Source organism: Elephantulus edwardii, unplaced genomic scaffold (genome assembly GCF_000299155.1).
Source record: "Elephantulus edwardii isolate Elephantulus edwardi_28Jun2011 unplaced genomic scaffold, EleEdw1.0 scaffold00080, whole genome shotgun sequence".
In the NCBI taxonomy this organism is placed as follows: domain Eukaryota; kingdom Metazoa; phylum Chordata; class Mammalia; order Macroscelidea; family Macroscelididae; genus Elephantulus; species Elephantulus edwardii.
In genome coordinates this window covers 11,428,070-11,444,754 of record NW_006399830.1, presented here as the reverse complement: position 1 = coordinate 11,444,754, position 16,685 = coordinate 11,428,070, and the positions used below count along the sequence as shown (strand labels likewise).

Below are 16,685 nucleotides of genomic sequence, written 5' to 3'. Positions count from 1 at the left end.
CCTTCCCTCAGACGAGGCAGCAATTACGCTTTGGGGATAAAACGGGGCGCGGAGAGCAGGCTGGGGCATTTCTCCCCGAGATGGCGGGTCTGACAGCTGCAGCCGTGCGGCCCGGAGTCCTCTTGCTCCTGCTGTCCACCCTGCACCCTGCACAGCCAGGAGGTAAGGACCTGCACCCCAATTGGGCACTGCCCGCTGCCCCCTGCCCTCCCAGCCAGGTGGCCCTGCTGTCCGAAGGAGCCCGGCACCCTTCATTCCTGGGGTTCTTCAAGGTCTCAGGCAGGAGACCCTCAGCCACTGGACCCTGGGAACTGACCATCCTGGGGGTCAGCAGTGCTGTGGAGAACCTGTCACACAGGACAGAGATGCCCGTGTTGAGGCCGGCTGCCCTGAGGGCACAGGGACCCCTCTGCCTTGATGCTGCCCATAGTGTAGGGTGCAGAATTGTAGAGATGGGCTTGCCCATATCAGGTCCAGCTGCCCTGAGGTCACAGGGACCCCTCTGCCCATGCTGCCCATGGCGTGGGCTACAGAATGCTGGAGACGGGCCTGGAGGGTCCTGTCAGGTCTGCAGACGTGGGCAGTTCACATACCTGTAGAGCCAGCTGAGTGTGCATGGGGACAGGGGACCTGGGGCCGGCCAGCTCAGCCACAGTGAGTCATGTGACCCAAGCAGGTTCCTTGTCCCCCTGAGAGGAAGGCTGGAGTTGAGCTGATCACGGCATTTCACTCTGGAAGGTCCTGCTGCGGTGGGTCGCGGGGCTGGGACTTCTGGCAGAGTGGGGAGCACGGTTCACAGGTGTGCATTCAGCCACCATGTGTGTGTCCGGGCGTGTCCCTTAGCAGGAAAGGGTGTCTGCAGGCATGTGTCTGTGGCTTTGTGGAGCCCATAAAGGTTACCTGTCAGCGTGTGCAAATGTCTGCCACCCAACAAGGTGTGGAAAGTTAGGTTACCACTCGGGAACCCTGGTGGGTCATCAGAGTGAGCTGTCACTGTGCATGTAACCGTGTGTGTGTGTGTGTGTGTGTGTGTGCGTGCGGTGAGCAATGGAATGACAGCAGGGAAGGTGAGGCTGGGGAAGGTGTGAGGCCGGAGCAGAGACTTGGAGGGTCCTTGGGACAGTGCCAGCAGACACTGGCCGTGTGTCCTGACCTGGGTTGTCAGGCTGGAGGGTGCCATGTGGAAGCTGCTACACAGCTCAGGGGACACTGGCCCAGTGTCCTGGAGGGCACTGAGGTGCATCTTGGCCATGGGGAAAGAAAGGTGCAGGCTGCTTCACTGGGGGGCCAGCCTGAGGGATCTGTTTTCCCGGCGTCCTCTTCACCATGAGAATCGGACTTTAAGGTTGGGGGGGACACAAGGACTGGGACTGGAGTCAGGGACTGGGTCAGAACAGCAGCTGTTTCCGGGAGATTGACCAGCTAGGAGCAGGGGTTTCCTGTGTGAAGGTCAGCTCCCAGACTTAAATGAAGTTCGGGGACGTGGGCACCAACAGGCGGAGTCTGGCAAGGGCAGTGAGGTAGTCCCAGAGGACTGGCTGCTCCGTTCCTGACAGCAGCCCCTCTGGGCTCATCTGGACCACTTTCTCAGCTGTGGCCCAGACAGACACCTGTCCACTCCTCTCCACTGAATGCATGCCACTTGATTCCCACAGACACCCCAAGAGTTGGCATTCTCTTCTTTACCTTCCAAATGGGGAAACTGAGGCTCAGGCTGATTAAGGGAATTGATTGGTCTCAGCCGATCTCTGCCTGGGCCAGGATCACAGACCTATCTGTGGAAAAACCACATCCAAGCCAACATCCCTCTGAGTCCTCAGTGACAGCGTCAAAGGCTCAGCCCTGTCAGGTGACAAGATTAGCTTTAGAGTTTGTGCAGTACCCCAAAATCTGGAACAGAAGAGGCCTCCATCAAACACAAACACGCTAAAGGATATATCTTACACAAGTTCACCACTTCCGAGGGACCCTGCTGCCTCTTGGAGGCTTGATGAGGCAGAGTTAACAAGAAAGCCAAGCCCGTTTCATGCAATTGACTCCAAATCATGGTAACCCTCTGTCAGGTTTCTGAGGCTGTAAATAGGAGGGGAGACTGCCCATTATCTCTCTTGCAGTGGCTGGTGGATTTGAACTACCAATCTTTCCGTTAATAGCCTGACACTTATACTCTTCATGTAAGACGTAGATGTACAATGTGTCAAAAGAATCTCTGAGAATGAACTGTCCCAATCGTCGTGCTATTAAAAAAGTAGAGGGGAGGGAGAAATGAAATCAGATCGTATTCTTTCCCAAACCTATAATATTTTTAGTTTCTTATTCTTCTTCCTCTCCTCCTCCTCCTCCTCCTCCTTTTTCTTCATTTCTCCTTGATCTCAGACTTGAGATCATTTGGAGCAAGGGGCAGAATAGAATTTCCTGGGGAGTTTTAGACAAATCCATGTTGGGGACCCACCCAAGAACCCGTTTACTTGGTCTGGGGAGGGCTGAGGCACAGGGCTGAGGGTGTCTGGTTTCGAGGACAATCCTGTCCACCAGGACCGCCACAGGAGGGCAAACACGGCGAGGGGGGTAGCGGGGGACCAAGTCACCCATCGAAAGGACAGATTGTTTTTGAAAAACCGTTGGCAGCATTTCTGCATGCAAACAACAAACAGCTTCATGCGCTCTTATCTGCTCTCCAAAGCCGGTCCCCTGGACTTTGGCTTGGCACAGCTCCCTGCCAAGGCCTGCCGGCCCATGGCTCTCTCCCTCACAGCCTGTGCCCAGATCTTTGAACCTGGAGCCCAGGGCCTGGGCAGCACGCCCCGCGTGTGACTGGGGTCAGCTGTGAATCCCAGGCCAGACACTTCATCTCTCCGGTATCGCTTTCCCTGGCTGTAAAGTGGAGAGAAACATCCCTGCCCAGCTTAGCTCTGAGGGCAATTGGGAGACTCTGATGGTGTCACGGCTGCAGAAGTGTGTCAAAGACAGGTGACGTCCTCAAACAATAGCATGATTTATGCAGAATTTACTAACTTAAGTTCCTGGACCCTTGTCATCTGTTCACATTGTGAATTTGAATACCTCTCTTGCTCGTCACACCTCAAAGTCTCTAGTGAGTGCAGCTGATATGCAGACAGGGCTGCAGGGAAAGGTAGCCTGGACGAGTCCCAGGAAATCCAGGAAGGCTTCATGGAGAAGGCATTTGAGTTAGACTCTGAGGGAAAGGAAAGATGCTAGTGAAACTCTGAGAGGTCGAATAGACCAAAGATCAAATATCATCTGAGTAGGAGGAAGGCTTCGCTGTACGCAAAGCCCGTAGCACTGGAAGGTAATGAGTTCCCTGTCGCTGGAGGCATGTAAGCAAGAGCATGCCGAGATACTGGCAGAAGAGGTTCCAGAAAACTGTCATGATCCCTAAGATCAAAGATCAGGATTCTCAGATGCCAGAGGCAAGTTCCACCCTGGTTGGCGAAGAAGCCAAACCCACATAAAACAAGAACAAGACAAGCGAGCTCCAGGCCAGCTGCCCGGGGCCAACTGTGCAGAGCAGGCAGCGAGAGCTTGGCCCGGAGAGGCAGGAGCCTGCAAGCCAGTGCAGTCCTGGTGGAAGTGGGGGGTCTGGATAGGGGGTGTGAGGTTGCAGGTGGGGGTGCGCAGGAGGCTGGCAACCTCTTATTAATTATGGCCATAAGAGAGACAGGCAAGGTAGGGATCCTTCGCACCCCCAAGCCTTCTGCATGTCCTCAGTGCCCAAGGATGGTCCCCAAGCTGTACAGGGTGGGGGAAGGGGGACTTGGCAAACACTGCTGCTGAGTTGTGAAGATGGAGCTGGGAGAAGTGGTCGGAGCTTCGCGAAGGGGAAGCAGAGAAGGAGCTGAGGGCCTGGGAAGAAGGGCAATTCAGAAGACACACACCCTCACCCCACAGGAAAGAGAACATGAGGGGTCAGCTGTGCTGGACAGCCAGGTGCCAAGGTGGCTGGGGATGGAAGAGGTCAGACTTGGACACATCCTCCCACAGCGCCCTGCCTCTCCTCCATCCGCTCCATCTACCCTTCGTGAAGCACCTACAGCTCACCTGGTCCCAGGTTACAAACGATGAGGAGGAATGAGAGGAAGTGGGGACCAAGGAGCGGCATCATTGCTTGACCGCTCCTGTGTGTCAGGCCCAGGGCCTGCACGGTTTCTTGTTTTATCTCTTTGATGAGTCACAGCTGCCTGGTAAGATGCTGGCAGTCAGGCCTCCATTGCACACAAGGAACCAGGCTCAGAGAGGTTAAGTGACTTCCCCAAGATCACACAGGATAAGCAGCCACAAAGCCTCCTGAGTGTTCCATCCTTCGCCCTGTCTGCCCGGGAGCAGAGAAGGGGAAGGAGAATGTGAGGCAGAGAAAGGCCCGGAATGCAGCAGAGAAAGCCACGGAGAGACGGCCTTCCGAGTGGGAGGCGGCGCCAGAGCCAGCACAGCATCAAAGGCCCGCGCCACCATGTGTGTGCTTGGCAGCCGATGACAAAGCATGCCTTCCCCGCCGCCCAGCCCCCGGGCCACTGCTCCGAGCCCCCCAGGCCTGGAACAGATTGCTTGCACACGCCAAGCCTGGGGTTGCAGTCCCCAGGGGGCCACGGGGATTTGGCACTGGGTTGCCATGACAGCTGGGCACCCCCCACACACACACCCTGCTGGGCCACAGCTGAGGCTGCCACAGGCCTTGGGGCCAGCAGGGCCAGCTGCGCAGTGTCGCCAGGCTGCAGGGCCAGACGTCTGGCTGGGAGCCGCCCTGGACACCCTGCCCAGCACTGTCCTTTCCCGGCGCTGCCCACGCCCTCAGGACTCCCCAGCCCTTTCCAGCGGGTGGCCCTGGGCTCCCTCCGGGTCATTAACAAGAGCTTGTAAAGGCCAGGGGGGACCTTTCCGAGGTGGAGGCAGGACCTGGTCTGTTGCCATGACAGCATAGGCCTCGTCTGGGGCCACTCATGACCCCTCTCCCCACTGGAAACTCAACTGTCGGAGGAGACTTAACTTGTGTTCTTGGCAGCGGCAGCAAAATAGCTTTTCTTTAGGAAACTATCCACTTTGTTCATTCACGATATCCCCCTCTGGGCCCTGGCGCCTCCTAAGACAGCTCTGAGCCCCACGGCCAGAACCCCACCCAACGGCTGTTGCCAGTGTCTGGGCTGCTGACCTCACGCCGGCCCAGCAGTGTGGGAATGGCTGCTTTTGCAGCAAGGCCACACTTCCACACTGCTCACCAGCCCTGTCCCTGCTGCCAGCTGCCCCCGAAGGGTGCTCAGACTAGCCCCCTTGGCAGGCCCTCTCCGTAGCCACCGCGTAATGCAGCGTGCTCGGAGGAGCAGGAAGCCAGACTCCATCTTTTTCCAGCTGTGTGACCCCAGGAAAGTCCCTTAACCTCTCTGAGCCTCTGATTTCACGTTCTGAAAACGAAGCCAGAAATTCCTGGCTTCCGCATAAATCGCTTCATAGAAGCAGTATTATCAGTTTGGTCACTAACCTTTCTATGCTTCAATAATCATGGCTAACAGAGGACACAGTCCTGGGGTGATGCAAACAGTTAACATGCTCAGCTGCTAACAGAAAGAGGTTTGTGCCACCCAGAAGCACCTCGGGGGTGGGGGAGGGGGAAGGTTAGCCCTTGAAAACTCTACGGAGCACATTTCTATGTCGCTGCACCTGCCAGTCCACAAGCTGGCAGCTGGCTTGGGTGTCAGTGGACTCTGTCTTCTTCCTTCCAGGGGTCCCAGGGGCTGTTCCTGGCGCAGTTCCTGGAGGCATCTACTACCCAGGTAAGGTTCCGCTGCTTCCACACACCTGGCAGCAGGTGAGTTCGTAAGAGGTGCACAGTATAATCCTGCAGGTGGAACAGAAGCTTGTCCACCTCAGAAGACCTCCTCTCACACCTAAAAATGCTGTGTACGTGGCTGTCCCGCCACCCAGACTTCTGTAAGCTGAAGCACAATGTTTGTGATGTTCTGGGGAGGTGGGTGTGGTCACACGTTGTTGTCATATCAGAGTTCACAGTGCCCCTAACCTCATTCTTGGGCATCCGTTCAAAGGAAATAATCCAGAAGAGGGGGGAAAAAATAAAAGAGCGAGCACTCCCGAAAACGCTCCTAAGAGCGCTGTTTGCAAACATGTAAAACATGATACCCACCTAACTGCAGGATGTGACTAAGCAGACTGAAAATGTTACCCGGCCTTTAAAAAGCCTGACCCTCTGTCCTGCAATAAAACACAGTGTTTGCAAGCAAAAGGGACATAAAAACAATGGTTGTGCAAATGAGAATCCCTGGGAGGTACAAATGATTGACAGTTGACTGGTAAGATTAGCGGTCCAGAAGGGCCTTGGAAGAAAGGCCTGGCAATCTATTTCTCAACAGTTGGCCCTTGAACACCCAACAGAGAACACATGGGTCACCAAGGGCAAAAGTCAACTCCACAGTTACTGGTAAAGCAGTTCTGTGCCGATAGAGAGTAGGAGCCTCCACCCTGGGCGAAAATGCACAGCGCTGGGGCATTTCCCCCCCCTCCCTTATCATTTGGAAAATTGTGTTGTGTTTGAAAGTTGACTTTAAGCATCACAAGTAATATTTTCTTTCTTTTTTTTTTAATTTCCATTCATTCATTGTTATACTTTTCTCCCTGCCCACTCCTCTTCTCTTTGAAATGTAAAAGAAAAATTCTTTCATTGTTATACAATCCCTCCCTTCAAGTCCACTCCACTATACAGCCTTCGTTCTGGACTCCTGTCATGACAATAATACCTAATCAAATATCCATTTTAAATAGTTCTCTCCAGCATCTGTTTCAATGCAGTATACATAATTTATCCCATCTTTCTCAGTCTCGTCCCAACCCCGATGTCTGTCCCATTTTACAACAGTGGCATTATGCAGTATTTGTCCTTTTGTGACTGAGATATTTCACTAAGCATAATGTCCTCCAAGGTCACCCATTTCGTACAATATTTCATGAGTTCTTTGTTTTTCAAAGCAGCATAGTATTCCATTGTGTGAATATATCACAGCTTGCTTAGCCATTCGTTTGTTGATGGGCACTTAGGTTGTTTCCAACACCTTGCTGTTGTGAACAAAACCACGATAAACATGGGTGTGCATACAAGTAACATTGTCAACCCTTGCAAAAGTACTTGGATGTTCAGATGTCACGTACAGGCATGAGCTGGGCGAGGCTGCTGACCTGAAGTGACAGATGAGGAAACCGAAGCAATCAGATGAAGAGCTTGGCAGAGGCTGCACTGTGGCCAGAGGATGCTCATGCTTCTCTCTCTCTCTCTCCTTCCACACAGGGACTGGTTTTGGAGGCCCTGGAGGAGGAGGTAAACTCAAAAGTCTTGTGTGGTTCCTCACTAAGGAGTCTCCTGTCTTGCCTGCCCTCACCCTGCCCGCTAACCTTCAATAACTCCAGAGGCCCCAGCTACCAGGACCCTCACTACCCAGACTTAGTGTCCATTGGGAGGAGACTCCCTAGAACCAGGCCCATGAGCCCCTGGAGCCCCTGCCCTGGAACTGCGTCTTTCTTGATCCTTAGAAGCGTGGCTGTGAAGCCAGCCAGGCAGGCCTCATCATCCCCTTTAGAGGCTGAAAGTCAGGTTCAGAGCTTGGGCGCTACACTAAGCTTCCCCACCAGGCCTCTGGATGCTGGGCTCCCAGGGTGCTCTGCTGAACAAGCAGACCCTTCTCAAACATTCCTAGGGGACAGTTCCCAGACAGCTCTCTGGGGACACAGGGTAGGACAGGTGGATGGATGGCTCTCGTTCACTGTCGTCTCTTTCCTCTGCAGCCCTCGGCAAACCTCCCAAGCCAGGTAAGACCCCTATCCTCAGAAGTCTGGGAGGGCCTGCAGAGTTGTGTGCCTGGCAGGGTGGGAGTTTATAGGGTCCCACAGGGAAAGCCCAGAAGAAGGAGGCATGATGGTCTCCCTTTGTGAGGGGTCCCTGGCACCTACCTGTCCTCACATGCCCACTGCCCAGAGACTCTGTCCACCTACTCAGGGCCTCGAAATGGTCCTGCTGAGGGAGGCAAAGGTGGTGGCTGCTGTCCCTAGAACACCACGCCTGTCAACCGCATCTAAGATTTAGACACAGATCGCAGACCACTGTCTAACCCTGAATCAAGCCCCCAGACAGCCCTGACCTGGTGCTGCCTATCCTGATCCCTGACTGACCTGGACCCCAAACCCAGGCCGAGTGCTGACCCCGGCTTCAGTGAGCTCACTTCTTGATCTGGGGACCCTCCCAGCTACGGCTGGGCCATGGCGTTTTCCAGTAAGAAGGTGTGGCTGACTCTGTCCTGGCTTCACCCAGGAGGCCCAGATCTGCCACTAAGGTCCACCCCAGAAAGGACTGCAGACAGGGCCCCCCAAAAGACCCCTGAATGAGGAACAAGTGGAGACGTCAGTATCTTCGCCCCATGCACAGCCCCTCACAGGAGGCACTCCACACACGCGGCCTTGGCGCCCCTACCCGGTGCCATGTCAGCCTGGCCCTGAGGCCCACGGCTCGAGGACATGGTTTGGATGTCCAACAGCTCTTACGAAATCCTGATGTTCGATGATCCAAGTACAAATGAATCCACTAGACCCAGCGTCATTTCACTGAGAGGCGGCCTGGTTGTGAAACATCGGGGCTGGGGCCAGGCAAGGAGGAAGAGGAAGGGGCGAGGGGTTTCCTGGCATCCTGGTGCAGGAACGTCTGTCCTGCCCTCTTGTTGGGTCAGGGATCTTACCGAGGCCTTCAGGGGAGGAAGAGAGACAGATGGGGAAAGGCCCAGAAGACCCAGTACTCACTCAGTTACAGGGAAACCATCATTGCCCTGGGAAACGGGAGAGACATGTGGGTGGAGCTTAAACCCTGATGGGGAGATTAAGATGCCCCTTCCAGAACCCATGATGGCGAGAAGCCAAAGTGGGACTTCACTTAATGAAGGATCTAGGTTAGACTTTTAGAAGAACTTCCAGTCCAGGGTACTGTTGTTATGTGCTATCAAGTCAGAACTGACTCATAGCTGACCCTGAGGGTTTTCAGAGGCTGTAAAACACAAGGGAGGAGATTGCCCATCTTTCAACCCTTGGAGCAATTAGTAGTTTCAAACCACCTTCCTTTGGGTTGACAGAGCAACTCCTTGCCCACTAGGCCACCAGAGCTCCCCTTCAGGGTGCAGAAGTAGCCCAAAATCAAAGTCAGAGCACCGCGCCTTCTGGCATCCTCCAGGCTGCACCCCGTGACTTCGCTTCAATCAGTCAGCTTCCAGGATTCAGGGCTGCAAACATCTTGGCAGGGCCTGTGGACACTCCCCTGTTCTAGGCTGTGGGGACTTCCGGAAGTGACCAGGCAGCAGGGAACAGGGCACAGGCAGTGTGTCATACTTGGGAACAATTAATCCCTCAGCGGGTAGAGGGTGGGTGGCCTGGCAGCTGCTCCAGGGGGGCCCCCCACCAGCAGGAGGTCAGCCTGAGCTGGCTCGTGGAGGGCACCGGGCTCCCTGAAGCCTGCACACAGCACCCTGTAAGCCAGCTGGCAACCAGCTGCCCACCCAAGATGGGCAGGAAGGAGAGAGAGCTTCTATTAGGTGCTGCAGCCCACGCCACCAGGCTCCTTCCACCCACAAGCCGCTGGGTCAGGGAACTGGGGACATGGACCATTTTATAGATATGGAAACTGAGCCCCAGGGAGGTGAAGCAGCCAGATCTTTAGACAGGGAGCGCACTACAGGGCGGCAGGACTCGCCCTGGGCAGAGGGTGGGCCAGTGGCCAGGCCCCCAGCTCCCAGCTGTGGTCACTCCTCATCCTTCCCCTCCCCCTGCAGGTGCTGGACTCCTGGGACCACTTGGAACAGGTGAGTGCACTTAGTGAGGGTGAGCGAGTGAGGCCTCACACTGTGGAAGGCCCACGTGGCTGGGCCTGGCAGAGCCCTGGTCTGGCCTCCTCCCCCGCCTCTGCCCAGCCTCCCCTCACTGCCTGTCCAGTCCCCTCATTTCTTCCCAGCCCGTGTGGGAACAGGAAATGACCGAGTATGTCCCTTGCCCTCTGGGTGCTCAAGAAACAGGCTGGGCTGTGGCGGTCGCTGCCAACACTGGAGAGGAGGAGGAGCAGGCAGGAAGTGCTGAGAGGTGGCCAGGATGCCCCAGGTCCTGCCTGGCCACCATCACCGGCCTGGAGGGAGACCCCCTCCCACAGAGCGGCTCACAGCGGCTCAGATGGGCCCAGGTCACACAGTAGGAAGCGGGAGGCTAGTGGGTGAGGCGGAGGAAGCCAGGCTTAGCAGTCTCCCATGTTTGGGACCTGTCCCCAGCGAGGGTTTGCCTGCAGGGCTCAGGGTGTTGGCAGCCCAGGGCCGGCTTGCAGGAAAGAGCTTCACATAATTGGAAACAAAGCCGGTGCAGTTGTGAACTCCAACCTGATTGCCCATGGCCACGGCCAAGGCCAAGGAATGTCTCCTGGGGGGGGAGGAAGCACGATTGGGCCCAGATGTGGCGAGGAACGAGCCAGAGGGACCCATTTGGCGTCTCATAAACATTTGAGCATCTGTCTGCGAGGAGACAGGCTCCTGGAGTGCAGGGAGAGCTGGATGGATACATGGATGAGTAGATGGACGGACGGACAGACAGCCTGGGCTGAGGAGGCAAAGTGGGGGACAGAGGACCTGCATGCACAGGGGAGGGGAAAGTCATCAAATTTGGGGACACTTGCCAGAAAGACAGATCTGTGAGCGCTTTTCAGTGCAGGCTGGTCCAGCCAGGGCCTGGCAGGGCTTGGCTCCAACGGGCCCTGAAGTCAGCCCTCTGGGTCTCCCTTAGCTGGGCCTCTGGCTGGCCTTCTAGGAACAAGGACTGGCTCCAGGCTGGGATGGAGGGCACTGCAATCCTGTCTGTGGGGTCAAAGGGCACTGTTCTCAATCCTGCCCCCCACATCACAAAAGCTTGAGTTTGGCCCCAGCACTGCCAGGCCCTTGGCCCACCCCAAGTGGGACACTTTGCCCAGACTCACCCACCAGGTTCTCTTCATTCATTCATCTCTCCTTCTTCTCCAGGTGTTGGAGGGCTTCCTGGAGGTGGCGTTGGGACAGGTTAGTCCCTTCTCAGGAGCAGAGATGTATCCCTTAAGACCTAGGACATGTCCAGGGCCTCTGCTCAGCAGAGCTGGCAGGAGTGCAGCCAGGCCCCGTCCTGGGCCCTCCTTTCCCAGGGCACCTGCCTGCGTCAGGAGGGAGTCCAGGTGGCGCCCAGACCAGCTGTGAGCACAGTGATGAGGGCGAGGAGGAGGGAGAGACAGCGGGGGTTACTCAGAGGAGCACCTCCCTCAGAGGTTCCCATTAGGCTTTGGGGAGGAAATTAGGGCAGAAGTCTGACCCCCTGAGACCAAGGCACATGGTCTAGCTGAGCAGGACATACTGTCTCCAGTGTGGTCCTGGGCACAGCAGTCACAGCTCAGCCCTCAAGTCTTGCAGAGCCTGGGACTTCCTGGGGTGGGCAGGGCCAGGCAGGGTGGTCAGAACTTCAGCCAGGCCCCCTACCCTCCACAGGGATAGGTGCCTTTCCTGCCGGCACCTACCCGGGGGCACTGGTGCCCGGCGGAGCAGCTGGGGCTGCCGCAGCCTATAAAGCTGCTGCCAAGGCTGGTAAGTGGCACTCCTTGGGACATGTCCCCTCCAAGTTTCCACGGTCTCCCCACCTTGCAAAGACCCTTTCCTCAAGCCCAGCGCTGAGAGGCAGGCGGGTGGGTCCATGGGTGTATAACATACCCTTTGGCTAAACCAAAAGGTTAGCAGTTCAAGAGAGGTACCTCGGAAGAAAGGACTGGCTATCTTCCTACCAAGACAATCAACCATTGAGCACCCCACATAGAGAGTACAGGCTCAGACACGATGGGGTCACCATGGGTTTTGGTGGGGACAGGGCTGTACCTCTCAGCTATCCCCTCTGCCCCCACCCCAAATTTCTCACTCCCTACCCCCACTTCTGGCACTAGGTGCAGGACTTGGTGGAGTAGGTGGTGTCGGCGGTGTGGGCGGCGTCGGCGGCGTGGGCGGTGTCGGCGGCGTGGGCGGTGTCGGCGTGTCCACAGGTACGGTGACTCACCCCAAGTCCGCCAGGTGAAGGCAGCAGACCCAGGCAGTGCTCAGCCTGACGCGGGTTCCATCTGTGACAGGTGCAGTGGTGCCTCAGACTGGAGTAGGAGTCGGAGCCTTGGGGAAGCCTGGCAAAGTGCCCGGTCAGTGAGAGGTCCCTGGGGCTGGACGGCATGGGGGGGCGGGTCCGAGGCTCAGCCTCCCCTGGGGCGCAGACAAGAGCCAGGCCCTCCTCCTAGGACACTGGAGCAGAAAGACTTCCGAGAGAAGCTCTGTGTCTGAGATGACATTGCAGGGACAGATGGGGCAATTGAGGCTCAGGGTGGGGTGTTGATGATGAGAAGTCCATAGCCCCAGGGGAGCCCAGCCTCTCCCTCCTTCTCAGCTGGTGCGCCTTCCACCACACCAAGCCCTTCGGAAGTGACTTCAGGTTAAACAAAAGCCTGCCTGGTCCACACAGCAGGGAGGGACCATCTGGAAACTGTTAGAGCCCAGGAGTGGGCTGGGCTGGTCCTGTAAACAGGCTCCAGGAGTCGGAGATAAATCCATGAACAGAAGGATTTGCAGATGACTTAGGAGACTTGGGAAGAGGCCTGGGCCGCCCCACATCCGTCCAGCTGCCCCTTCGGCCCAGAGGCCATGGCTTCCAGGGCCCTCTCGCCAGGAGGGCTGGGCTGGGCTGATGTCCTGGAAGCTTGGCTGCTGCTTACTTACATTCTTCCTTCTTCCGGCCACAGGTGTGGGGCTCCCAGGTGTGTACCCAGGTGGAGTGCTCCCAGGCGCAGGTGAGACCAAAGAGAAGGGTCCCCATGGTGCCCCCAAGCCCTCTGCCATTCGAACGCATAGCAACCCTCCAAGGGGCTTCTGGGCTGTGGATCTTTGTGGATGAGGCTGCCCATCTTGGTCTTACAGAGCAGCTGGTGTGTTTAACCAGCTGACTGTCTGGTTAGCAACACAACACACAATCACTTCACAACCACAGCCCCGTCCAGCAGAGGCCAGCAGGGCCCTGGGGTCCTGGCCAGCAATGTTCCTCTAAGTGCCGAAGCACGGGCTAATGGATACACAGCGGCTGACCTTGACCCCCCAAAGAGCAAGCAGCCCACTGTCACATCCTGAGGCAGGCCCCACCCTCATCCCATGTGGTCAGCGCTTTCCCAAAACCTGTGAGTCACCAGGGGCCCTGCCCAGAATGTCAGCCCTGCAGGAGCCCCCAGGCTGCCCCCCCCCCACCTTCCTATCCTACCAGGACCTGGCCACTGCCCAAACTGTGACCTCCTGAATTCCCCAAAAAAGCCCAGGCCCTTAATGACAGAGTGCACAGCCCTGTCCCCAGAGGAGCTAGGAGAGCTCTGGGCAGCATGTGTGCGTGTGTGTACGACTGCGTGTGCATGCATGTGCCTGTGTGCCTGGAAACAGCACCGAAAATAAACACACAGGCAACCCCGGCCTGCAGGGGACAGCCAGTCCATGCAGTGCCTTCCTGCTCGGCCCTCTGGGGGAGGGTGCTCAGGCAGCATCAGATTAAATCATCCAGGTAAGCACGGAGTTGCCTGTGCTCACCTGTTAGTCTATAGGAAACATGTCATGTGGTTTTTCACCCGGGCCAGACGAGGAAGGAAGGCTTTTGCTCCAAGGTGTGACCGGCATCTCGCTCCCAGCCCACAGCCCCTTCCCTGCAGAATCAGAACCTCTTTTCATCCTCGACAAGGATACCCAGGAAGCATGCGCTCACCTCTGTGTATTTACTCAACTGTAGGGGGCAATTTCACGTGGGCTTCGCCACCTCACAGGGTGCCAAGAAACACGTGAAATCTTCACTACAGCATGCTAAGTCAGCAGAGGAAGCCCATGCTTGCCTGGCATTTGAGACAATCCCCCCTGTGCCCAGGACAGTTTATCACCCAATCCAGCCTCACTCTGAGGCAGGCTGAGACACACATGTAACCTAGGAAGTGGGATTAAGCTCAGATCTGCAAACTGGTCCAGATGAGGAAGGACATTCACTCTCTAAGGGGTCTTCTCTCCTATAACTGAGTGGGCCTGGGCAGCTGCATGCGCCAGGAAGTAGACTGCCAAGCTGGGCCTCAACACACTCCCCCTCTGCCCCTTCAGGAGGCCGTTTCCCAGGTGTAGGGGTGCTGCCTGGAGTTCCCACTGGAACAGGAGTGAAGCCCAAGACCCCAGGTATGAGGGCTACATGGGCTGAGGTCAGGGTGAGGGCCCCCATTCACCCTGAGGTCTGGAGTGAGAGATGAAAGGGGAGGAGGTGGGCTCTGGGTGGATGCAGCTGGAAATCTCGGAGTGCGAGTGAGTGCAGTGTGACGTGGACAGAGCTGTCCACATCTCAGGTCACCTGGCACCAGCCAGTGTGATCTGTGTGCCCAGCAGCACAACCTGGCTGCACTGACCATGCCTTGATATTGCAGGTGGAGGTGGAGCTTTCGCTGGGATCCCAGGTGAGCAGAACTGGGTCTTCCTGGTAAGCGGGCTAACAGAGCAGCTAGCCAGCCTCCAGCAGGAAACTCCGGCCACTGACTGGTGGTGGAAAGGCAGGCACACCAGGCCTTTCAGGCACATTGGGGCAGAAGGAGGTACAGCAGCATGAAGGTGAAGGTGAGGCCCGGAGAGCCAGGCTCTGATGCTGTTTTCTGTTCCACAGGGGTTGGACCTTTTGGTGGCCAGCAGCCTGGGGTCCCCCTGGGGTACCCCATCAAGGCACCTAAGCTGCCAGGTGAGCTGGAAAAGGATGCACGCGGCAAGTAGCATCTCCGCACTCTCCCCACTTCTGCCCATCAGGCTTCCCTGTTGAAAGTCCAGCCCTTGGACCACATGTGTCTCTGGTGGGGTGGCCAGGACCTGGGTGTGCAGGCCGCCTCTGTCACCAGCAAAGGAAAAGAAGAAAGAGTGGGGTCTACAGGTGTTAGATTCACCAGTGCGCGCGCTCACACACACACACACACACACACACACGCGCGCGCGCGCAAGGCCACACGCATGCACAGCCACAATCCTGATGGGAAACACTTGATTGATGGTGAGAAGCACTCCCCTCCCCCCACAATCAGCTCAGACAGTGAGATGTTTGCTGTGGGGGTAGGGAGTTAGGAAGCCTCTCAGATTCCAGGAGCAGGGTTGGGATCAGGGTCCCGTCAGGCCCTGGGGCATGGATGGATGTCCACTCCGTCCTCTGCCCAGGCTCCTAGCTCTCCTGAGAGCCCAGCTGGGTCTCCAGGAAGCTGTACCGCTGCTTGGTTAGGAAGGGGCACCTCTGGCCCCAGGCCTCTGGAGATGGGTGTGTCCACATAGGTAAGTGGACATCAGCTGAGCCCTGTCCCCTTCCCAGGTGGCTACGGACTGCCCTACAGCACTGGAAAACTGCCCTACGGTAAGCCGTTCACTCTGACACATTGCAGACTTTTGGGGTGTTGGTGAAGCCCCTGTCCCCGGGCTAAGAGACCAGCAAGGTGGGGGAAGGGCAAGGGAGAAGCCCTAAGGGAAGAAATGGAATTTAGATTCAGCCTGGCCCTCAATCCTGGTCCTCCACCTTTTCAAGGCCTTGGAGGAACCCTTTTTCTGCCCTGAGCCTCAGTGTCCTCATCTGTACAATGGGAATAACGAACGTTGGGCTGTAAAAGGCCAAGCACTTGTTTGTACCTGTATTTGTTTGCACTTTGTCTGGAGGGGACCAGGAAGAGACTAGTTGGAACAGCCTGGCCCACGAAGGGCTCGGTGGGGGGACAGCAGCGGTGAGATCTGCTTGGATGACCATGAACCTGTCTGTTTCATAGGCTACGGACCTGGAGGAGTAGCTGGTGCAGGTGGCAAGGCTGGCTACCCAACAGGGACAGGTAGGAAAGCCTCTCCCCACTTCTGCCCCAGCTCCGGGCCCTGGTGTGGCCAGGTCTCCCTAGAAAGCAGGCCAGTTCACCTGGCCTAGGGAGGAGGCCATTCTGTGAGCCTCTGCTGGGCCCCCACCCAGATCCACATGGATAGGTTCTCTGGGGGCTGGAAGTTGGTGGCTCTGGGGTTGCTGCCTGGTGTTCAGGGTTTCCCACTCTCCTTTCTTCCAGGCGTTGGATCTCAGGCTGCAGCTGCAGCTGCAGCAGCTAAAGCAGCAAAATATGGTGAGTATCCCCAGAGTCCCGATTCCTGAGCACGCAGACCTGTGCACTCAGTACTGAGGCGCTGACTCACAGGCCGTTCTACCCCCATTTACCATCCAGAGACAATTTCTCCAGCTCCATTCAACCATCTTCCCACCCACCCATCCACCCATCCACCCAGTCAGCCAGCCATCCTATCCTTTCACCCATTCCACCACCTAACCATCCATCCATCCGTTCACTCATCCATCCATCCATCTACTCATCCATCCATCCATCCACCCATCTATCCATCCACTCATCCACCCATCTACTCACCCACCCATCCATCCATCCATCTATCCATCCATGCATCCATCCACCCATTCCATCCATCCATCCATCTACTCATCCATCCATCCATCTATCCATCCATCCATCCACCCACCCACCCATCCACCCATCCATTCATCCCTCCACCCATTCCATCCATCCATCCACCCATCCATCCATC

General features: G+C 56.6%; 1 protein-coding gene across 1 annotated transcript in view; it reads left to right on the top strand.

The window, feature by feature from the left end:
- Nucleotides 1-16,685, top strand: part of LOC102876209 — a 72,176-nt gene that overhangs the window by 6,645 nt on the left and 48,846 nt on the right. Inside the window, exons 3-16 of the mRNA XM_006889785.1 lie at nt 97-326; nt 5,733-5,783; nt 7,307-7,336; nt 9,825-9,854; nt 10,004-10,118; nt 11,541-11,636; nt 11,987-12,082; nt 12,167-12,229; nt 14,202-14,273; nt 14,516-14,545; nt 14,749-14,820; nt 15,433-15,474; nt 15,878-15,990; nt 16,160-16,213. Coding sequence (XP_006889847.1) covers nt 97-326; nt 5,733-5,783; nt 7,307-7,336; nt 9,825-9,854; nt 10,004-10,118; nt 11,541-11,636; nt 11,987-12,082; nt 12,167-12,229; nt 14,202-14,273; nt 14,516-14,545; nt 14,749-14,820; nt 15,433-15,474; nt 15,878-15,990; nt 16,160-16,213 — 1,094 coding nt within the window. The remainder of the gene's footprint in view (nt 1-96; nt 327-5,732; nt 5,784-7,306; nt 7,337-9,824; nt 9,855-10,003; nt 10,119-11,540; nt 11,637-11,986; nt 12,083-12,166; nt 12,230-14,201; nt 14,274-14,515; nt 14,546-14,748; nt 14,821-15,432; nt 15,475-15,877; nt 15,991-16,159; nt 16,214-16,685) is intronic.